The sequence below is a fragment of the Bombina bombina genome, chromosome 6 (genome assembly GCF_027579735.1).
Source record: "Bombina bombina isolate aBomBom1 chromosome 6, aBomBom1.pri, whole genome shotgun sequence".
Classification (NCBI taxonomy): Eukaryota; Metazoa; Chordata; class Amphibia; order Anura; family Bombinatoridae; genus Bombina; species Bombina bombina.
This window is the reverse complement of record NC_069504.1, coordinates 980,001,462-980,025,930: the sequence shown is the minus strand read 5'-3', so window position 1 is coordinate 980,025,930 and position 24,469 is coordinate 980,001,462. Positions and strand designations below refer to the sequence as shown.

Here is a 24,469-nt window from a genome sequence, read left to right as displayed (position 1 = left end):
TGGAGCTGGTTTGCAAGAAATCACATACAAATCAATGCAGTACAGCCACATCTGAGGATTGTTTTTGCCTTTAAAACAGCATTAATTCTTCTAGGTGCCCTTGTGCAAAGTCACATATTTTATTGGCGTATAGTCAGGTGCATGATTAAACAATTATACTGAACAGGTGTTAATGATCAACAATTTAATATGTAGGTTAAAACACAATCATTAACTAAAACAGAAAAAGCTTTGTAGGAGGTATAGGCCAAACTCTGCTTACAAGGTGAGAATACTGAATATAGTTTAATGACACAAGCTAGTTATACCACATCAGCAAGGTCTCTCCCAGGCAGACATTTCAAGGATGTTTTCTAGATGTGCTGTCTAAACTCTTCTGGAGAAGCAAAAAAACAGGCACTGTTGAGGATCGTAGACACAGTGGTCGGCCAAGGAAACTTGGAGTGCAGCAGATTAAAGACAGATGATGCTTACTTCCCTTCGCAATTTGAAGATGCCCATCCGTGCCATCAGCTCAGAGTTGTCAGTAACCTGTGGGACCCTGGTAGACCCATCTACTGTCCAAAGAACTTTGGTTAGAAGTGGCCTTCATGGAAGACTTGCGGCGAAAAAGCCATACCTCCAACGTGTAATTAGGGCCAAGCGACTCAACTATGCACAAAACCACAGGAACTGAAGTGGAGAAAATGGCAGCAGGTGCTCTAGACTGATGAGTCAAAATTTGAAATGTTTGGCTGTAGCAGAAGGCAGTTTGTTCGCCGGGAAAAGAATAAGTATCTGCTGGCAGCAGTGAAGATTGATGTAGGGTCTTTGCAAGTTTGGGGCTGCCTTTCTCCAAATGGAGTTGGGAATTTGTTCAGAATTAATGGTCTCCTCAATGCTGAGAAGTACAGGCAGATACTTATCCATCATGCAGTTATGATTGGCCCCAAATGTATTCTGCAGCTCGACACAAGCATTCAGCAAGAGTCATTAAAGGGATATGAAAAGACACAATTTTCTTTTTGTGATTCAGACTAGGGAATACCATTTTAAAAAAGTTTCCAATTTACTTCTATTATCAAATTTGCTTTGTTCCTATGATATTCTGTGTTGAAGAGATAACTAGGTAGGTGTCTGGAGCACTACATGACAGGAAATAGTTCTGCCATCTAGTGCTCTTGCAAATGAATAACATTCTTGCAAAACTGCTGCCATATAGTGCTCCAGGAATGGGACGGCTCCTAAGCATACATTCCAGCTTTTCAACAAAAGATACCAAGAGAATGATAATAGAAGAAAATTAAAAGTTCTTTAAAATGGCATGCTCTATCTGAATCATGGCAGAAAAAGTTTGGCTTTCATATCCCTTTAAGAACTATCATCAGCATAAAGAAGGAGTCCTAGAAGTAATGGTATGGCCCCTACAGAGTCCTAGGGGCATATGTATCAAGCTCCGATTGGAGCTTGATGCCCCGTGTTTCTGGCGAGCCTATAGGCTCGCAAGAAACAGCAGTTATGAAGCAGCGGTCACAAAGACTGCTGCTCCATAACCTGTCCGCCTGCTCTGAGCAGGCGGACACACATCGCCAGAAATCAACCCGATCGAGTATGATCGGGTTGATTGACACCCCCCTGCTGGCGGCTCATTGGCCACGAGTCTGCAGGGGGCGGCGTTGCACCAGCAGCTCTTGTGAGCTGCTGGTGCATTGCTGAATACGGCGAGGTCTGTCGGACCTGATCCGCACTGTCGGATCAGGTCCGACAGACCTTCATAACTAGAGGCCCTAATCTCAACATCATCAAGTCTGTCTAGGATTACATTAAGAGACAGGTTGCTTAAATCTACAGAAGAACTGTGGTCATTTCTCCAAGATGTTTGGAACAACCTACCTACCTAGTCCCTTAAAATACTATGTGTAAGTGTACCTAGAAGAATTGATGCTGTTTTGAAGTCAAAGGGTGGTCACACCAAATATTGATTTGTTTTGTATTTGTCTTCTGTTTACTCACTTTGCATTGTGTTTATTGATAAATATATACTATGAACAATTCTATTTTTAAAAGCATTCTTACTTTACATCAATTTTTCCCACCTTCTGTAATAGACACACAGACACATACAGGGGTGGAAAAATACCACTATGGTTTACTAGACAGGGGTTAAAAGCTTCTGGCCCAGAGGGAAAAAGTTAGTAGTCAATTTAATGTTAAAAATAGGAAAAAGTCAAATTTCTAAGTCGTCCACTGCAATTTCTATGTCGTCCTGGACCACTGGAAATTTCAAACCATAGATATCCTTTTAGCCCTTCCCAGTCAAACACCTTGATATATAAAATATCCCTTTTAAAACCTTATTAAACATTTATTTTAATAATAAACTTAGTTTTTATATTTACTATATCTATATATACAGTATATATGTAATACTTTATTTTAATATGTTTTACATGTGTTTTGTGATACTTTTAATACTGGTGGATGGAAGATGTGAAAAGATGGAAGAAATATGTTGGCATTCATCTGTGATTATTAGGATTGTAAATGATAAAAACTTTGCAAAGATACAATTTGTTTTATATGCTTCACATGAGCATATTTCTCTTTATTTTGTCTGCTCTATGTTTAAGGACATCCTTTGTTGAATGCACTACTGGGAGCTAATTGAGCACATTGGATAAGCCAATGATAGGAGGCATATAAGTGCAGCTAGCTCAGAGTAGTGCCTTGCTGCTTCTAAACCTACCTAGGTATATCTTCAACAAAGGATACAAAGCAAACAAGTAATATTTAATAATAGAAGTAAACTGGAAAGTTGTTAAAACTGCCTGTCCTATCTGAATCATGAAAGTGTAAAGGGACAGGATACCCAAATGTTGAAGCACTTGAAAGTGATCACCTGAACATTTCTATGTAAAAAAGATATTTACCTTAAAATGTCCTAAGTATGCTTTAAGCAGCCAATCAGGATACTAGTCCCAGGACTTGCAAGGGAGCTTGAATCTGGCATGTGCAGGCACAGCCATGTTATTTCCCTATTCAGTTTCAGGATTCGTACTATGAAATCTCATGAGAATTCAGTGACATCACATGAGATCACAGCAAGCATAGCATGACCTCAGCTCTGCACTATATTAAGTATTACTGTTACCAGAGCACTTACTCTTGTAAGCTGAAGAAATATTGAGGTAAAATAGCTTCCTTTTCTCTTGTTAGGTGTATCCAGTCCACGGATCATCCATTACTTGTGGGATATTCTCCTTCCCAACAGGAAGTTGCAAGAGGATCACCCACAGCAGAGCTGCTATATAGCTCCTCCCCTAACTGCCATATCCAGTCATTCTCTTGCAAGCTCTCAACATAGCTGGAGGTAGTAAGAGAAAAGTGGTAAAATATAGTTAGTTTTTTCTTCAATCAAAAGTTTGTTTTTAAATGGTATCGGAGTGTACTATTTTATCTCAGGCAGCATTTAGAAGAAGAATCTGCCTGCGTTTTTCTATGATCTTAGCAGAAGTAACTGAGATCCACTGCTATTCTCACATATGTCTGAGGAGTGAGGTAACTTCAGAGGGAGAATGGCGTGCAGGGTATCCTGCAATAAGGTATGTGCAGTTAAGTTTTTCTAGGGATGGAATTTGCTAGAGAATGCTGCTGATACCGGATTAATGTAAGTTAAAGCCTAAATACAGTGATTTAATAGCGACTAGTATCAGCCTTGCTATCAGATGTATATACTCTGATTAATGTGCAATATAAAACATTTGCTGGCATGTTTAATCATTTTTATATATGCTTTGGTGATAAAACTTATTGGGGCCTAGTTTTTTCCACATGGCTGGCTTTATTTTTGTCTAGAAACAGTTTCCTGAGGCTTCCCACTGTTATAGTATAAAAGTTACAGTTGGTGCAGTTAAAATTACAAACTGTGACATTCAGCTTCCCTCAGCAGTCCCCTGCATGCTATAGGACATCTCTGAAGGGCTCAAAAGGCTTCAAAAGTAGGAGCTGTGGCAGTTGTTATGACTGTTTAAAAAACATATTTTTCGTTTTGTTAATCTGTTTTTTGTATTAAGGGGTTAATCATCCATTTGCAAATGGGTGCAATGCTCTGCTAACTTGTTACATACACTGTAAACATTTCGTTAGTTTAACTGCCTTTTTTCACTGTTATTTCAAATTTTGGCAAAATTTGTTTCTCTTAAAGGAACAGTAACGTTTTTTTATATTGCTTGTTAACTTGATTTAAAGTGTTTTCCAAGCTTGCTAGTCTCATTGCTAGTCTGTATAAACATGTCTGACATAGAGGAAACTCCTTGTTCATTATGTTTAAAAGCCATGGTGGAACCCCATAGGAGAATGTGTACTAAATGTATTGATTTCACTTTAAACAATAAAGATCAGCTGTTATCTTTAAAAGAATTATCACCAGAGGATTCTGACGAGGGGGAAGTTATGCCGTCTAACTCTCCCCACGTGTCGGACCCTTTGACTCCCGCTCAAGGGACTCACGCTAAAATGGCGCCAAGTACATCAAAGACGCCCATAGCGATTACTTTGCAGGACATGGCGGCAATCATGGATAATACCCTGTCAGCGGTATTAGCCAGACTGCCTGAATTCAGAGGAAAGCGCGATAGCTCTGGGGTTAGAAGTAATACAGAGCGCGCAGATGTTTTAAGGCCCATGTCTGATACTGCGTCACAATATGCAGAAGCTGAGGAAGAGCTTCAGTCTGTGGGTGACGTCTCTGACTCGGGGAAACCTGATTCAGATATGTCTACTTTTAAATTTAAGCTTGAGAACCTCCGGCTGTTGCTTGGAGAGGTTTTAGCTGCTCTGAATGACTGTGACACAATTGCAGTGCCAGAGAAATTGTGTAGACTGGATAAATACTACGCGGTGCCGGTGTGTACTGACGTTTTTTCCAATACCTAAAAGGTTTACAGAAATTATTACTAAGGAGGGGGACAGACCCGGTGTGCCGTTTCCCCCCCCTCCTATTTTTAGAAAAATGTTTCCAATAGACGCCACCACACGGGACTTATGGAAGACGGTCCCTAAGGTGGAGGGAGCAGTTTCTACTTTAGCAAAGCGTACCACTATCCCTGTCGAGGACAGTTGTGCTTTTTCAGATCCAATGGATAAAAAATTAGGTTACCTTAAGAAAATGTTTATTCAACAAGGTTTTATCCTGCAGCCCCTTGCATGCATTGCTCCTGTCACTGCTGCTGCGGCGTTCTGGTTTGAGTCTCTGGAAGAGGCCTTTCAGACAGCTACTCCATTGACTGAAATACTTGACAAGCTTAGAACACTTAAGCTAGCTAATTCTTTTGTTTCTGATGCCATTGTTCATTTGACTAAACTAACGGCTAAGAATTCTGGATTCGCCATCCAGGCGCGTAGGGCGCTATGGCTTAAATCTTGGTCAGCTGACGTGACTTCAAAGTCTAAATTACTTAACATTCCCTTCAAGGGGCAGACCCTATTCGGGCCTGGTTTGAAGGAAATTATTGCTGACATTACTGGAGGTAAGGGTCATACCCTTCCTCAGGACAGGACCAAATCAAGGGCCAAACAGTCTAATTTTCGTGCCTTTCGAAACTTCAAGGCAGGTGCAGCATCAACTTCCTCTGCTACAAAACAAGAGGGAACTTTTGCGCAATCCAAGCCGGCCTGGAAATCTAACCAGGCTCTAGGATCTAGTAGGGGGCAGACTTTCTCTCTTCGCCCAGGCGTGGGCAAGAGATGTTCAGGATCCCTGGGCGTTGAAGATCATATCTCAGGGATATCTTCTGGACTTCAAAGCTTCCCCCCCAAAAGGGAGATTTCACCTTTTGAGATTATCTGTAAACCAGATAAAGAAAGAGGCATTCTTACGCTGTGTGCAAGACCTCCTAATAATGGGAGTGATCCATCCAGTTCCACAGATGGAACAAGGACAGGGATTTTATTCAAATCTGTTTGTGGTTCCCAAAAAAGAGGGAACATTCAGACCAATTTTGGATCTAAAAATCTTAAACAAATTCCTCAGAGTTCCATCGTTCAAAATGGAAACTATTCGGACAATCCTACCTATGATCCAGGAGGGTCAGTACATGACCACAGTGGATTTGAAGGATGCTTACCTTCACATACCGATTCACAAAGATCATCATCGGTTCCTAAGGTTTGCCTTTCTAGACAGGCATTACCAGTTTGTGGCTCTTCCCTTCGGGTTAGCTACAGCCCCAAGAATTTTTACAAAGGTTCTGGGGTCTCTTCTGGCGGTCCTAAGACCACGGGGCATAGCAGTGGCCCCTTATCTAGACGACATCCTGATACAGGCGTCAAACTTCCAAATTGCAAAATCTCATACGGACATAGTGTTGGCATTTCTGAGGTCGCATGGGTGGAAAGTGAACGAGGGAAAGAGTTCTTTATCACCCCTCACAAGGGTTTCCTTCCTAGGGACTCTAATAGATTCTGTAGAAATGAAAATTTACCTGACAGAGTCCAGGTTATCAAAGCTTCTAAATTCCTGCCGTGTTCTTCACTACATTCCGCGCCCTTCGGTGGCTCAGTGCATGGAAGTGATCGGCTTAACGGTAGCGGCGATGGACATAGTGCCATTTGCGCGCCTACATCTCAGACCGCTGCAATTATGCATGCTCAGTCAGTGGAATGGGGATTACACAGATTTGTCCCCTCTGCTAAATCTGGATCAAGAGACCAGAGATTCTCTTCTCTGGTGGTTATCTCTGGTCCATCTGTCCAAAGGTATGACCTTTCGCAGGCCAGATTGGACAATTGTAACAACAGATGCCAGCCTTCTAGGTTGGGGTGCAGTCTGGAATTCCCTGAAGGCTCAGGGATCGTGGACTCAGGAGGAGAAACTCCTCCCGATAAATATTCTGGAGTTAAGAGCAATATTCAATGCTCTTCTAGCTTGGCCTCAGTTAGCAACCCTGAGGTTCATCAGATTTCAGTCGGACAACATCACGACTGTGGCTTACATCAACCATCAAGGGGGGACCAGGAGCTCCCTAGCGATGTTAGAAGTCTCCAAGATAATTCGCTGGGCAGAGACTCACTCTTGCCATCTATCAGCGATCCATATCCCAGGTGTAGAGAACTGGGAGGCGGATTTTCTAAGTCGTCAGACTTTTCATCCGGGGGAGTGGGAACTCCATCCGGAGGTGTTTGCTCAATTGGTTCATCGTTGGGGCACACCAGAATTGGATCTCATGGCGTCTCGCCAGAACACCAAGCTTCCTTGTTACGGATCCAGGTCCAGGGACCCAGAAGCGACGCTGATAGATGCTCTAGCAGCACCGTGGTTCTTCAACCTGGCTTATGTGTTTCCTCTGCTCCCTCGACTGATTGCCAAAATCAAACAGGAGAGAGCATTGGTGATCTTGATCGCGCCTGCGTGGCCACGCAGGACCTGGTATGCAGACCTGGTGGACATGTCATCCTTTCCACCTTGGCCTCTGCCTCTGAGACAAGACCTTCTACTACAAGGTCCTTTCAATCATCCAAATCTAATTTCTCTGAGACTGACTGCCTGGAGATTGAACGCTTGATTTTATCAAGGCGTGGCTTCTCCGAGTCAGTCATTGATACCTTAATACAGGCACTAAAGCCTGTAACCAGGAAAATCTACCATAAGATATGGCGCAAATATCTTCATTGGTGTGAATCCAAGAATTACTCATGGAGTAAGGTTAGGATTCCTAGGATATTGTCCTTTCTCCAAGAGGGCTTGGATAAAGGATTATCAGCTAGTTCTTTAAAGGGACAGATTTCTGCTCTGTCTATCCTTTTGCACAAGCGTCTGGCAGAGGTTCCAGACGTCCAGGCATTTTGTCAGGCTTTGGTTAGAATTAAGCCTGTGTTTAAACCTGTTGTTCCTCCATGGAGCTTAAACTTGGTTCTTAAGGTTCTTCAAGGAGTTCCGTTTGAACCCCTTCATTCCATTGATATCAAACTTTTATCTTGCAAAGTTCTGTTTTTGATGGCTATTTCCTCGGCTCGTAGAGTCTCTGAGTTATCAGCTTTACAATGTGATTCTCCTTATCTGATTTTCCATACAGATAAAGTAGTTCTGCGTACAAAACCTGGGTTTTTACCTAAGGTAGTTTCCAACAAGAATATCAATCAAGAGATTGTTGTTCCATCATTGTGTCCTAATCCTTCTTCAAAGAAGGAACGTCTTTTACATAATTTGGACGTAGTCCGTGCTTTAAAGTTTTACTTACAAGCGACTAAAGATTTTCGTCAAACATCTTCCCTGTTTGTTGTTTACTCTGGACAGAGGAGAGGTCAAAAGGCTTCGGCAACCTCTCTTTCTTTTTGGCTTCGGAGCGTAATACGCTTAGCCTATGAGACTGCTGGACAGCAGCCCCCTGAAAGGATTACAGCTCATTCTACTAGAGCTGTGGCTTCCACCTGGGCCTTTAAAAATGAGGCTTCTGTTGAACAGATTTGCAAAGCGGCGACTTGGTCTTCGCTTCATACCTTTTCAAAATTTTACAAATTTGATACTTTTGCTTCTTCGGAGGCTATTTTTGGGAGAAAGGTTCTACAGGCAGTGGTCCCTTCCGTTTAAGTACCTGCCTTGTCCCTCCCTTCATCCGTGTACTTTAGCTTTGGTATTGGTATCCCACAAGTAATGGATGATCCGTGGACTGGATACACCTAACAAGAGAAAAAATAATTTATGCTTACCTGATAAATGTATTTCTCTTGTGGTGTATCCAGTCCACGGCCCGCCCTGTCCTTTTAAGGCAGGTCTAAATTTTAAACTCCAGTCACCACTGCATCCTATGGTTTCTCCTTTCTCGGCTAGTTTCGGTCGAATGACTGGATATGGCAGTTAGGGGAGGAGCTATATAGCAGCTCTGCTGTGGGTGATCCTCTTGCAACTTCCTGTTGGGAAGGAGAATATCCCACAAGTAATGGATGATCCGTGGACTGGATACACCACAAGAGAAATACATTTATCAGGTAAGCATAAATTATGTTTTTTACATAGAGATGTTCATGTGATATTTTCTTATCAGCTTTTTACAGTTTTGCTGCATCCCTTTCAAGTGCTTTAGCGTATGGGTATTATGTCCCTTTAATTTTAACTTTACATTGCATTATAGTGTGGTCTACCAGTAAAGCAAAACAAAACTAATAACAAAAAAAATGTATTACAATTCTAAAGACTCTTCTTCACATAAATTATCTGTATCAACTTCTAAAACGCTTTAACAACCTCTGTGATGTAAAAAATATTTTAGCCCCACGTGGACTCTGAGGTATAGATACCATAATGTATTGTGGTCCTAACTGTCATCTGTATACCCAGCCATATAATTCAGCTCCCTGGGGTGCACTCCCCACATTAGTGAACTTGTCATCCCCCCCTCTCCCCTCCTCACTGTGATCATAGCAAAACCTGCAATTGTATTCCCTGGCAGGGGGTTCAACTTAAACAACTGGTTAGATTGTCAGCCCTAGCACCATCTACCTCTGTTATCTGAACCCACATGGTTTGCTTGTGTGCATAAGCTTAGGGTGCTGGGTCCTACTGCTACAAGTTAAGGAAATTTGACTGTGACACTCCTTTGATTCCCACATCACCTCCTTATTATTGTGGGATTTCGTTCAGACCTCTCTCTAGAGACATAAATATATCAGTTTCCTTTCCTTCAGTATCAGCTGCTGCGTCAGCTTTATTGTCCTTGGGTCCATAGCCCGAGGTGGAGTGTGATTTAATATTTTACATTAACATTGTACTCTTTCCCCTACAGGTTTCTAAAGTATATCAACTTGCTGTGTATATATATATATATATATTGATCTTGCTGTATTCTGGGTATTTCCCCATTTAACTTTGGTATTAGTTGCTACTCTGACAGATTTTACATAAGTGCCTCTAGGCCCCCATTCCACTCTGGGATCATATTTGCAATTAACATTGGTTCTTACTCCCTATAGTTTTAAGTATTTGTAGGGTCTGCCATATCCATTTTTACTACGAATATTGTTTTCTCTTACTCCCTGTCTTCCCTGCATTGTATTTGTCTGGGTCTGACTGTGAGTCCCACAGAAAGGGACTGGTTGCTTTGGTCCCCCTCGCACCTCCCCCTTTCCGGCTCAGCTTGTCTGGGCTGGTCACTACCACTCTCCTTTTCCCCTTCCTACTGGTCGTATCCCCCTTCCCTGAGGTGCGTGGGGGCTCTTAGGGGCCACTACGATCGCCAGCTGTTGGTCCATTAGTTGGGCCTTTTCTGCAATTACTGTATGTGTTTAAATATCATGTACCAGGTATAATCTGTGTCTGAGGGTTGTGCTAGCCCCGCTCTTGCAGTATACCACTAGCTATCAATGTATTAACTAAATGTTGAAGTTTAGCTTTTAAGATAATCTAGTTAACTTTCTTTACCTGTGCAATTCTCTTAATGCTCTAACAATCTCTTTGTGTATAAGTGGCCAGGGTGGGTCCTCACTGCAGACCCACGAATCAACATTTGATTCCCTTACATTACTAATTATGTTGCACTCTGCCAGAAAAAACACCAAGACCCAAGCGGCTTCGAAAAAGACTGTTCTAGATCATTTCTCCCAGTCACGCAAAATGCCTAATCCTGAGAGCAAGTAAGTCAGCGATCCTGAGTCGCAGGATGAGGGTTCACAATCGAGCTCTCAGTCGGCTGCTCACCTCAATCATTACATTACTGAAAGCACCCTGCAAAAATTGCTTGCAGCTCAGACCAAATCTATTACTGCTGAGATCCAGAGAAGTTTAGCCGAACTTAAAGAAGACATCTCTGAAATTGGCGATAGAGTGGATTCCCTTGAGCGACAACAAGATGATCTTGCTACTGACCATTCGAACCTGTTGTCTTATGCGGAAAGCCTAGCAGAGCAAATTTCCCAGCTTGAGCTAAAGCTAGCAGACATGGAGGACAGAGCCAGGAGGAACAATGTCAGGTTCAGAGGCATTCCAGAGACGGTCGCCGCGGGTAACCTACAGGATTACCTCATCTCCTTGTTCACCGTATTCTTAGGCCCTCTGGAGGGCAATATGCACGCCATGGAAAGGGCCCACAGGGCTCTCAGGCCACGTTCAGTTTCATCCGACAGGCCAAGGGATGTGGTAGTATGCTTCCATCACTTTACCTTCAAGGACTGGTTAATGCAAGCGGCCTACAGCAAACCTACCCTGCCTGATAACTTTAAAGAAATACAGCTCCTGCCTGACCTCTCTTCCCACACTCTGCAACAACGGAAGCTCTACGCCCCAATCACCACCCAACTGAGGAAAGCGGGTGTCAAGTACAGGTGAAGATTCCCCACTAAACTTATTGTGACTAGGGACAACCAAACCCACATAGTGTATTCCCCCTCTATGGGGAGTACCCTCCTGGCCTATTGGGGTCTTCAAGCTGCCCCGGAAAATCAGCAAGAGGTCCGCTCTAGATTGCGGGTCTTGGCCCCAGAGTGTACTCTTAAAGAACAGAGGCCGAAGCGACCAAAACCTAACCCCCCTGACCACATCCAGAGGCCTCAAGCCTCACCTACCTGAGGACATTTCATTGTACTCAGCCGCTAGTGTCATTTTAAAATGTTGTTAACTTACTTGGTCAATGTTATTGTAACTAGTTCTAGTTAGAGTTTGAGCATCCTTTTGTTTATTCTATTACATAATTTCTTACAGAGAGCGGGGCTACCCACACTAGCCCCACTACCTTTCAGGTTGTGTTAGCTCCCCCCCAACTCTTGGTGCCCATCCTATGGCCCCACATAGGTGGACTATTTCCACTTGTTTCCCTCTATTTCCCTTCCCCTCTAACCAGTTTCTAATTCCTTTCCTCCCCTCCTCCCGCGTAAAAGGGCGCTGAATGGCCCCCCTCAGGTTCCTGACTCATAATGTCAGAGGCCTGAATACCGTGGGTAAGAGATGCCTTTTAGCCCGTTCCTTGCGCCATCATAGGGCGGATGTGGCTTTTCTTCAAGAGTTGCATCTACTGGCCGATTTCCCCCCCCCTACATACGTTTAGGGACTTCCCGGTTTTTGAGGCGGCTTCCTTTACTAAAAAAGCCAGAGGAGTAGCCATCCTAGTACACAAGAGGGTGGCCTATGAGCCCCTTCTTGTGCTCAGAGACCCTCAGGCCAGATACCTTATCCTTGTATGCAACTTAGACCATGTCACATACACCCTGGTTTCAATCTACCTTCCGAACTCCAGCCTAGGTACCTACGGAAAATCCTCCTACAAGTAGATAAGGTTAAACAGGGCAAGGTAATTCTTGCAGGCGACCTGAATATGGTGTGGGATGGGAAGCTAGATAGGAAAACTAGCCTGACCAAGAGACTCCCTACTAATCACGACCCAACCAGCCGTAGATTTAGAGAACTCATGTCCCAGTTTAATTATTTTGATGTCTGGAGGTCCCTACACCCTTTAGACAAGGACTTCACCCATTTTTCCCACCCACACTCCATATTTTCTAGGTTAGACTACTTTTTCTGCCACCCTACAGACCTTGATCTGATTTGTTCCATGAGCATACATACCTGCCCGTGGTCGGATCACGACCTTGTCACCCTAGATATAGACTCCAGCCATACCACTAAGGCTAGAGCCCCATGGAGGCTGCCACACCATCTCCTTTCGGATATCCCTTTTAGGGAGGAGATCAGGAAGGAGATCTGTTTCACCCTCCAAATAAATGATACCCCAGACATTAGTGATAACATACTATGGGGAGCGTTTAAGGCCACTGTTCGCGGCCTCTTTATCCGCATGCAGGCCAATCTAAAAAAACAAGCAGGCCTCTCCCTATCCCAGGCCCATTGTAGATTGCGGGTTCCCAAAACCCAACGGTGGGCCTTAGACCCCGCGGCACACAAATCAGAGATTGAAGATATTAGGCGTCACATTTGTCAGCTGGAATTCTATAGGACTCAATCCAACCTCCTTCGATTGAAACACATCATGTATTCCAAGGGTAATAAAGCGGACTCTTTACTCGCTAACAAAATTAGGCAACGTACAGGCGCCTCCCGTATCCACGAGATTAAACAGGGCACACAATCTTTTAGACTCCCCTCCTTAATTGGTCAACAGTTTAATAAGTTCTATTCTGAACTTTATAACATTGGAGACGAGATGGCATTTAGACAGGCCCCCTCGGAAGCCATAGGCTCATTTCTTCAATCCCTGAAACTCCCCACTCTTGACAAAGCCCATATAGAGTGTATTGACACCCCAATCACTAGTCAGGAGGTCAAGCAGGTCATTAAGAAACTGAAATCTCTCAAGGCCCCTGGGCCAGACGGCTTTACGGCTATTTTTTATAAGACCTACCTAGAGGAACTTGTTCCTACTCTCAACAGATTCTTCTATCGGGCAATGGCCACAGGGAAATTCGACAGGGAATTCCTGGAAGCCTCCATAGTCACTATTCCCAAACCTAATAAAGACCCAACTCTCTGCGCCAGTTAACGACCCATCTCGCTTATAAACACCAACGTCAAAATATATGCCAAAATCCTCGCAAACCGGTTAGCGAAACTCCTTCCAACACTCATTAACCCCGACCAAGTAGGTTTCATCCCCGGGAGAGAGGGTCCGGATAACACCAGGAGGCTTCTTGACATTCTCCTAGAGGCCAGGAGGCTTAATAGGCCGCTTGCGGTGCTTTCTCTAGATGCCGAGAAGGCCTTTGACCGCGTCCGGTGGGAGTACCTTTGGCGTGTCCTAGAGAACTTCCAGTTCCCTACGCAAATAATACAGGCAGTGAAGGCTTTGTATTCCTCTCCGGTAGCCTCAGTTAGGGGATTGGGGTTCGACTCCACCCCTTTTTCTATTACCAACGGCACCCGACAAGGTTGCCCCCTCTCCCCGATCCTATTTGCATTGGCCGTGGAACCCTTGGCCGCAGTTATCAGAGCGGATAGGGAGATATTGGGAATCACCCTCCATGGTACGGTTCATAAGGTGGCCTTATTTGCCGACGACACCACTCTGTTTTCTCCAGACCCTTGAGAGAGATCCCGAGGCTCTTGTCCCTCCTTGAGACGTTAAGCGCCATGTCGTATTATAAGCTAAAGCTAGTGCTAAACCACTCTAAATCAGAATTATTTACATTCAGGTTCGCCGAGGAAGTCTCTAGAAGTCTCTTTGAAAAATTTAATAAGTGCATCTCCCATCTTGGTGTTAAATTGTCCAACTCACTTTTAAATGTGTCTCCTGGTTAGGCCGCATAGCTGCCCTAAAAATGAGCTACCTTCCTAAGTTGACGTATGCTCTGCGTTGTCTGCCAATCAGGGTGCCCAGAACCCTCCTTATTCAGTTCCAGAGTGCTTGCACTAAGTATATATGGCAAGGTAAACCCCCCCGGGTAGCTCACAATATTTTACAGTACCCTAGAATGCACGGAGGGGTGGCCTCCCCCTCTATTTTCAGGTATGCGGATGCTGCTATGCTCACTCACATCTCCCAATGGGGAGTTAAAGCCTCCGATAGTAAATGGAGGACGATTGAACAAGCCTCCTTACCGCATAATCTCACTTTGAGGGACCTAATTTGGACGCCACCTCATTGTAGAAGAAACTTTCGAGGTTGCAAACCCAATAATTCGGGAATGCCTGACTGCCTGGGACCGCCTACGACACAACCCTAAGGTGGCTCCTCACCCGTCTCCAATCACCTCTGTTGCTGGCCTCTTGTCAGGCCTACCAGACTCACATCCGACCTCCTGGTCTAGACTGGGTGTTACGAGAGTGGCAGACCTCTGGTCTACATCACCTCAGGTAACTTTTGTCCCATATAGTCAACTTGATGTCTCCCCATCTACCCCATCGTACATGAAGTTTGAATATACGAGGGTTATTAGCCTCCTGTCAAGAAGGGGTTTTAAACCCTCCTTGCCCCGGCAACTTACCATATGGGAAGCCAGGTGGCAGCAAGGGCTTCGGCTGGGTAAACCTCTATCCCTGCACTACACCCTCATGGAAGGTGCAATACCAGCCTATAAAGCCCAATACATTCAAAAATGGGAGCGGAGGTTAGACTTTACAGCCCCCCTCACGGAGTGGCAACGCACGCTCTTATTAACGAAAAAAAACCTCCACTGCATTACCATTCTTGAAACTTATATAAAGGTACTCGCGCATTGGTACTATGTCCCAGCTCGCCTCGCAGAAATCTTCCCTGAGGCCTCTCCCGTTTGTTGGAGAGACTGCTTGCATACGGGTGACATGATCCATATTTGGTGGAGCTGCCCTAGGCTCAAGCCCATCTGGAACAAATGTTTCTCGACATTAACTAGCTTAGGTATCAGCCTCCCTAGAACTCCTGAGACGGCCCTATTCCACTTAGGCATGTGTAAACTACCCAAACACTATCTCTTCTCTGCGGTTAAACTTAATATAGCGAGATCTTGGAAAAGATCTCTTCCCCCAGCTTGGTCGGATATTGTAACAACTATGGCTTACATATACTCCATGGAGAAAAACATATACTATACCTCTGGTAGGTCTGATTTTTTTTAATTAGTCTGGTCCGACTGGAAGAGCAGGTTCGACACACTCTGGCTCCCTAGTTTCGATACTTAGGCAAAAAATATCCCTCGACACATTAAAGGGACACTGAACCCAATTTTTTTCTTTTGTGATTCATATAGAGCAAGCAATTTTAAGCAACTTTCTAATTTACTCCTATTATCAATTTTTCTTCGTTCTCTTGCTTTCTTTATTTGAAAAAGAAGACATCTAAGCTAAGGAGCCAGCCAATTTGTGGTTCAGAACCATGGACAGCACTTGTTTATTGGTGCTGTCCAATCAGCAAGGACAACCCAGGTTGTTCACCAAAAATGGGCCGGCATCTAAACTTAAATTCTTGCTTTTCAAATATAGATACCAAGAGAATAAAGAAAATTTGACAATAGGAGTAAATTAGAAAGGTGCTTAAAATTGCATGCTCTATCTGAATCATGAAAGAAAAAATTTGGGTACAGTGTCCCTTTAACAGAACCCCTGGCCCTACCTTTGGTATGCCCGATCTGGTTTCTCTCATGAGCCTCCACCCCCCCTAAAGATTTCCCAGCTTCCCACCCTCGCCCCTCTCCCAGTGTTACCTCATTTCTCATTGAGATAATGGTATCCTTCTTATATAAGTATTAACGTCATGATTGTATTGTCTGTTCTCTTTATTTTGGTGTATTTGAATTTTATGTACGAGTTGCTCGTACAGTTGTATTTTTTTTTCTTCTTTTGATTCCATAAAAACCAATAAAAATTTCAAATATAAAAAAAAAAATGTTTTTGATCTTCTAACATTTAAGTTTTAAAACTCTATTTATTTATTTGCTCTTCATTAAAATATATTTTCTTGTTTAATAAAAAAAAATAAAAAAAAATATTTTAGCATGCACTTTTATATGCATATTTGTTTTAGTTAAATGTTTCTTTAAAGGGACACTGAACCCAAATTTTTTCTTTCATGATGCAGATACAGCATGCAATTTTAAGCAACTTTCTAATTTACTCCTATTATCAAATTGTCTTCATTCTCTTGGTATCTTTATTTGAAAAGCAAAAATGTAAGTAGATGCCGTCTCATTTTTGGTGAACAACCTGGGTTGCCCTTGCTGATTGGACAAAACCAATAAAAATGGTGCTGTCCATGGTCTGAACCAAAAATTGGCTGGCTCCTTAGCTTAGATGCCTTCTTTTTTTAAATAAAGATAGCAACAGAACAAAGAAAAATTGATAATAGAAGAAAATTAGAAAGTTGCTTAAAATTGCATGCTTTAGCTGAATCATGAAAGAAAAAATTTGGGTTTAGTGTCCCTTTAAGAATATTCAGTTGATGTTTATGCAGTGCTGCACACCTGTTTAAAGTTCCAATGTTATGTGATTGTTTGCTCTTCAAATAAGCAACAAAAAAACTGTTGCACTTCTCCTCATAGCTGCTTGTTTTATAGAAAAGCAAGGAGAAATTATTTCTCTGCAGAGGAGGACACCTGTTGGCAGGGGCGGACTGATCAGCCGGGCAAATAGGACCTGGACCGAGGGCCCAGCATGTCAGGGGGCCCAGAAATTGCATCTCCATGGGTCCTGGTATGCTGCTTAAGCTGGGGCTGTTAGCCGCTCTATCACTAACTAAGCAGTGGGTTTAATGGGACCTTATACCTGGATGTGGGGTTTGTTGCTCGGGGGCCCTATCTGGGGACTGTCGCTGTGAGGGCCATGGAGTGTGGAGTCTGGCCCTGGAAGTTGGGGGCCCTTACTCTTGCCCTTAAAGTTGGGAGTCCTGGCCCTGTAGGTTGGGGTAGGGGGGGCTGGTAGCGGTAGGGCATGGAGGCTTCTGGTGGTAGATTCACATATTCTCTGTTGTCCCAAGATTAAAGCTACTTAGTGAGGCAATGTAGAGGTTGTTCATTCTGTAAATGTGCAGTCATAAAGCATGCCCATGCACTTACTGGTGTGTCCTGCATTTGATTTGCTGCTGTACTGGTTATATAGTGATTATGATGTCTCTGTTTTGTTGCCATTATTTATATTTGTATCTTTCTCCTCCTTAGGATCTTCTAGGAAGGAAATAACAGCGCATTGGGAGTGGCTAGAGAGTAACTTGCTGCAGACTCTCTCTATCTTTGACAATGAAGAAGACATTACCACCTTTGTCAAAGGCAAAATACATGTAAGACAGAGTGTGACTTTATCTGTGTGTCTGTGTATGTGAATATATACATATGATGTGTATGTGAATATATACATATGGTGTGTGTGTATGTGAATGTGAATATATACATATGATGTGAATGTGAATATATACATATGATGTGAATGTGAATATATACATATGATGTGAATGTGAATATATACATATGATGTGAATGTGAATATATACATATGATGTGAATGTGAATATATACATATGATGTGAATGTGAATATATACATATGATGTGTATGTGAACATATACATATGATGTGTATGTGAATATGAATATATACATATGTGTGTATATGTGAATATATACATATGATGTGTGTGTATGTGAATATATACATATGATGTGTGTGTATGTGAATATATACATATGATGTGTGTGTATGTAAATGTGAATATATACATATGGTGTTTGTACACAAATGTGAATATATACATATGGTGTTTGTACACATAAATTACCTATGCTAATTATTTAAATAATCATTTTTTTTAACTAATAAAGCCTGCCACTTCCACCTTAAAAACATCTCTAAAATTAGACATTTCCTTACACAAGACACAACTAAGATTTTAATCCACTCTTTCATCCTTTCCCGCCTTGATTACTGCAACTCTGTCCTCTCTGGTCTCCCCAGCTGCCGCCTAGCTCCTTTACAATCCATAATGAATGCCTTTTCCAGGCTCATTTTCCTTACACGTCGCTCTTCATCTGCTGCAGCTCTCTGCCAATTCCTTCACTGGCTTCCTCTTGCCTCTAGGATTAAACACAAAATTCTCACTCTGATATACAAATCCCTCAACTGCACTGCTCCCCCTATATCTCAGACCTTGTCTCCAGATACTCTCCCTCCCATCCCCTTCGCTCTGCTCATGACCTCCTACTTTCCTCCTCTCTTGTTACCTCATCACACTCCCGTTTACAGGACTTCTCCAGACTGGCTCCCATCTTGTGGAACTCTCTGCCTCACTCCACAAGACTCTCTTCTAGTTTTGAAAGCTTCAAGCGCTCCCTAAAGACTCTACTTTTCAGGGATGCATACAACCTACACTAACCATTCTTTATACCAGTTCATCTCCTCCATTGCTATCCCCTGCACCCCCTTAGCATGTAAGCCTAAGAGTCCAGCTGTTTGTAGATCACCTTCTTAAGAGCTGACTACAACAGTGCGACTCTTGGCAGGGCCCTCTACCCATTTGATCCCTATAATTGTTTTGTTGTACACATGCAGTAATTAAATAACATGACTGTCTGTTACTGTTTCCATCTAAAGGGGAGGGGTGTCCACGGCTTCATTCATTACTGTTGGGAATTAAGAACCTGGCCACCAGGAGGAGGCAAAGACATCCCAGCCAAAGGCTTAAATACCTCCCCCACTTCCCTCATCCCCCCAGTCATTCTTTGCCTTTCGTCACAGGAGGACGGCAGAGAAGTGCAGAAGATCAGATTAGTCTCTTATGGAGGGTAGTACTCTTTGCATTGGGACTGGAGTTTTAAGTAGGCCTGTCAGCCTCTCAGCGAGAGCCTGGGCAAATGTTAGAGTCCGGAGATGCAGGGAAAGTCTTTCTGCGAAACTATCTCGACTCATATTAACAGCTGCACAAGCAATCGGCGATGACGAGCTTTGCTGCCTGCTTTTCACACTCAAGTCCATGTCAAGAGCGGGGCTACTAACCTGTCACACTTGAAGGGCCGTGTTCCTGTTCCACAATGTAGATTCTGGTAAGATCGTTTAATTTTTTTATTACATAATGATAACACGGAAGACAGGGTCACAGTGTGACGCCTTTTTATCTTTATAGATTCAAGGGTTAATATTCCTAGTAAGGGGATTATTGAACAGGGTGGGTTTATACATGATATAGTTTGTGTCATTGCTGCGTTATGTGCGAGATTAGGCTCTGGCAATGTGTGGAACTTTCACGTGACTTATGGGAGTATGGGCGGTCCTGCCGTGCATTGCATGTGACCGGGTTGGGCTATCTATCTTTCTCTGTTGATCAGCGATGCAGGAGACAAAACGGTTTCTGTAGTTCGGGTCATAGGAAGTGGTGAGTGCCCCGGCTATTGGAGGGTTATAAAGGTGCCTATTTATTAAGTTAATCTAGTCCGTAATAAAAGCGCAAGCTATGGACGCGTTAGAGGGTTCTCCTTCTTTAACAAGATCTCATTCCTGTGTTTATTGTGAGGAGGTTCTGGTAGAACAGCCTGCTCAACTATGTTCCACATGCCTTAAAGGGACATGAAACCTAAAATGTTTCTTTTATAATTCATATAGAGCATACAATTTCAAACAACTTTCCAATTTACTTCTATAATTTATTTTGCTCCCTTCTCTTGTTATCCTTTGCTGAAAGGTTTATCTAGGCAAGCTCAGAAGCAGCAGAGAACCTAGGTTCTAGCGGTTGATTGGTGGCTGAATATATATATATATATCGATTGTGATTGGCTCACCGATGTGTTCAGTTAGAAACCATTAGTGCATTGATGATCCTTCAATAAATGATACCAAGAGAATGAAACAAATTAGATAATAAAGTAAATTAGAAAGTTTAAAATTGTATTCTCTATCTGAATAATGAATGAAAAAAATTGGGTTTCATGTCCCTTTAATAAAGTTATGACATCTAAAAGTAAACGGATGTCTAGTACTACTGAGCCGTCCACCTCTGAGGGTTCTCCGTCCCGTGAGGTGCGTTCCCTGCATTCATCTCCAATTGCACATGCAGCGCCCCAGGGTCCAACCATTAGTCCTGTGGGAGAGATTAGTTGGCATTCAGATTTTTCGGATAAACTGCAGACGGTGGTATCGAAAATGATCCATGCCTTACCACGTTCTGCTAAGCACAAGCGTAGACCGTATCATGGAGGCCCGGCCCAGGGATTGTCCACGCCTGTGGAAAATTCTGAGGCATTATACGAGGCCCACTCCGACTCTTCGGAGGAGGCCCCTTCTGGGTCGGAGTCCATGTCATCTAAACCTAGATGTCATCTAAACCTCCGGCTGCGGAGGAGCCTGACTTTAGGTTTAGGAGGGAAAATTTGCGCTTTTTGCTGAAACAAGTGCTTGCTACTTTGGAGTTTCCGGAACCGAAACTTCCAGAAGAAGGTGTATGAGAACAGGGTGGTGCTTCAGGCCTTCCCGGTTCCTGTTAAGATGGCAAATATTATTAAGAATGAATGGGAGCGATTAGGTTCTTCCTTTTCCCCTTCTTCCTATTCTCCGTCCCGGACTCTCATCTGGAGCTGTGGGGTACTGTCCCTAAGGTGGATGGTGCTATCTCCACACTCGCGAAGCTGGCAACTATTCCCCTCGAGGATAGTTAGTCGTTTAAAGAGCCCTTGGATAAAAAGTTGGAAAACGTTAATAAAAATGTATTAACACACAGGGTTTGTTTTTCAGCCGGCAGCGGCTGTAGCCAAGGTCGCCGGTGCTGCAATATATTGGTGTGAATCCCTGTGTCAAATGGTCGAGGGGGAGACATCCATTGACGAGATATAGGATAAGATTAAGGCGCTGAAGATCTTTCATATGTGATGCCAATATGCAAATTATTCACCTGAACGCTAAGGTGTCAGGTGTTTCTGTTTTAGTAGGGCTCTGTGGCTAAAGTCTTGGTCTGCGGACATGACCTCTAAATCAAGGCTGTTGTCTCTGCCTTTTCAAGTAAAGATTCTGTTCGGTCCAGGATTGGATTCGATCATATTTACGGTTACGGGAGGCAAGGGAGCTTTCCTACCGCAGGATAAGAAGGCTAAACCTAAAGGATCTACTTTTCACCCCTTTTGTGCGGACAAGGCCCCGCGCCAGCAGCCCGCCGCAAAAGCCAACCAGTCCAAGGGAACTTTGAAACCGGTTCATTCTTGGAAGTCTAAGCAGAGCAAGAAGCCCGCCGAGACAAAATCGGCATGAAGGGGCAGCCCCCGACTGGTCTCCGGACCAAGTAGGGGGCAGATTATCTCTTTTCTCAGAAGACTGGTTGCAGGACGTTCAGGATCCTTGGGTTCTGGACGTTGTCGCCCAGGATTACAGAATAGGGTTTAGATCCCATCCGCCCAGGGGCAGATTCCTCCTATCAAACATGTCTTCAAAACCGGAAAAGACAGAAGTCTTTCTAGAATGTCTGAGAGATCTGTCCTCTCTAAGTGTTATCATACCAGTACCCCAAGCAGGAAGGGTTCTAGGGTACTATTCAATTATTTTTGTGGTTCCAAAGAAGGAGGGCACATTCCGCCCGATTCTGGACCTAAAGTGTTTAAACAAGTTTCTGAGTGTTCCATCGTTCAAAATGGAAACGATCAGATCTATTCTACCCCTAGTTCAAGAGGGACAGTTCATGACAACCATAGACTTGAAGGACGCTTACCTTCATGTACCAATCCACAGGGACCACTTCAAGTTCCTGAGATTTTTGTGTTTCTGGACCCTTCAAGTTTGTGGCCCTTCCCTTTGGTCTTCACAAAGGTTCTGGGGGGGCTCTAGTTGAGGTGGCCAGAGCCAGAGGCATTGCTGTGGAGCCCTATCTGGATGACATCCTAGTCCAGACGCCATCGCTCAGTCTAGTAGAGGATCATTTAAGGGCTCTTCTTCTTTTACTCCAATCTCACAGTTGGAAGATCAACTCAGGAAAGAGTTCCCTGGTTCCCAGCAACAGGGTGGAGTTCCTGGGCACGATAATAGACTCTATGTCCATGAAAATATTTCTCACAGACCATCGATGCAGGAAGATTGCGTCCTCTTGTCTTGCCCTTCAGTCCTCCTCAAGCCCATCGGTGGCTCAGTGTATGGAGGTGATCGGACTCATGGTTTCCAGCATAGACATCATTCTATTCGCAAGGTTCCATCTCAGACCTCTTCAACTGTGCATGTTGAGACAGTGGAACGGCGATCATTCAGATCTATCACAGCAGATATCCATGGATGCTCGGACTCGGATCTCCCTCTCTTGGTGGATCCGCCTGGAACAACTGTCCATAGGGACATCCTTCTTGAGACCGTCCTGGGAGATTGTGACCATGGACGTGAGTCCGGCAGTATGGGGAGCTGTTTCGGGTGCCAGGATGGCACAAGGAAAATGGTCCCGGGAGGAGTCTCTCCTTCTGATAAATATTCTGGAACTCCGAGCAATCTACAATGCTCTGAAGGCATGGCCTCTTCTGGGGTCATTCAGCGTCATCAGATTTCAGACCGACATTACCTTGGTGGCTTACATCAACCATCAAGGGGTACAAGGAGCTCCCTAGCTATGAGGGAGGTGTCTCAGATCTTGGAGTGGGTGGAGTCCCTCAGCTGCTCGCTCTCAGCAATTCACATTCCAGGTGTGGACAACTGGGAAGCAGAGTTTCTCAGCAGACAATCCCTCCATCTGGGGGAATGGTCCCTTGTTTGCGGAGATTTGTCTTAGGTGGGGAACGCCGGAGATAGATCTCTTGGCGTCCAGGCTCAATTGCAAGCTACCCCGATATGGGTCAATGTCCAGGGATCCCCAGGCACAGCTGATAGATTCTTTAGCGGTGCCTTGGGGGTTCAGCCTAGCTTACATTTTTCAACCGTTACCACTTCTACCTTGTGTTGTGGCACAAATCAAACAGGAGCGAGCTTCTGCCATTCTGATTGCTCCGTCGTGGCCGCGGAGGACGTGGTTTGCGGATCTGGTGGGGATGTCATCCTCTCCGCCGTGGAGGTTACCCTGTCGCAGGGATCTGCTGGAACAGGGCCCCTTTCCACATCAAAATCTTGATTCTTTGAGGCTGACTGCATGGAGATTGAACGCCTAGTCTTGGCCAAGAGACGCTGTTCGGAAAATGTGATTGATACTCTAATTTAGGCGAGGAAGCTAATCACTCGTTGCATCTACCATAAGGTGTGGAGGACTTACTTGTTCTGGTGTGAGAAGCATGGATATCCTTGGCATAAGATGAAGGTATCCAGGATTCTGTCCTTTCTCCAAGACGGTTTGGAGAAGGGTCTTGCCGCTAGTTCCTTAAAGGGACAGATTTCGGCATTGTCAGTCTTGTTGCATAGGAGACTCACTGAGCTCCCTGACATCCAATCCTTTAAAGACAGGCCTGATTCTAGACAGGGCCTGAACAGATAGTCTGCTCCCCTGTGGAGCTTAAACTTGGTCCTTAAGGTTTTGCAGAGGGTTCCATTTGAGCCTATGCATTCCATTGACATTAAGATTCTGTCCTGGAAGGTTCCCCTTCCTGTTGGCCATTGCATCGGCACGCAGAGTATCTGAACTGGCTGCCTTGGAATGTGAGCCGCCTTATCTTGTCTTTCATGCGGCTAAGGCTGTGCTTTGCACTGGTTTGGGGTTTCTTCCCAAGGTGGTGTCTAGTCGTAACATCAATCAGGAAATAATGGTTCCGTATTTGTGTCCTAACCCTTCTTCTTCTAAGCAGAGGTTACTTCATAATCTGGATGTGGTTCGTGCCCTGAAGTTCTATCGGCAGAATGACTGGGGGATGAGGGAAGTGGGGAAGGTATTTAAGCCTTTGGCTGTGTCGTGTTTGCCTCCTCCTGGTGGCTGTGGACTCTCCTGCTCTCGATGTAAATAAAATTATGAGCTAAGCATCATTTGTTTTTTTAACTGCCAAGTCCTTCTGTAAATATTTTTTGGGAAGGGACATATGACATTTGGATTATTACATTTGACATGGAATAGTAAGAATTAAAAGGATTTTACATTTCACAAGGCGATATTATTTTTAAAACAAAATAATTCAATGACTGCATCATGTGCCATATTGTTCGTCAACACTGTATGCTG

General features: G+C 43.9%; 1 protein-coding gene across 2 annotated transcripts in view; it reads left to right on the top strand.

The window, feature by feature from the left end:
- Nucleotides 1-24,469, top strand: part of TBC1D9B (TBC1 domain family member 9B) — a 424,635-nt gene that overhangs the window by 20,677 nt on the left and 379,489 nt on the right. For both annotated transcript variants that reach the window (XM_053718644.1, XM_053718642.1), the window contains exon 3: nt 17,545-17,663. In XM_053718644.1, the coding sequence (XP_053574619.1) occupies nt 17,545-17,663 (119 nt within the window). The remainder of the gene's footprint in view (nt 1-17,544; nt 17,664-24,469) is intronic.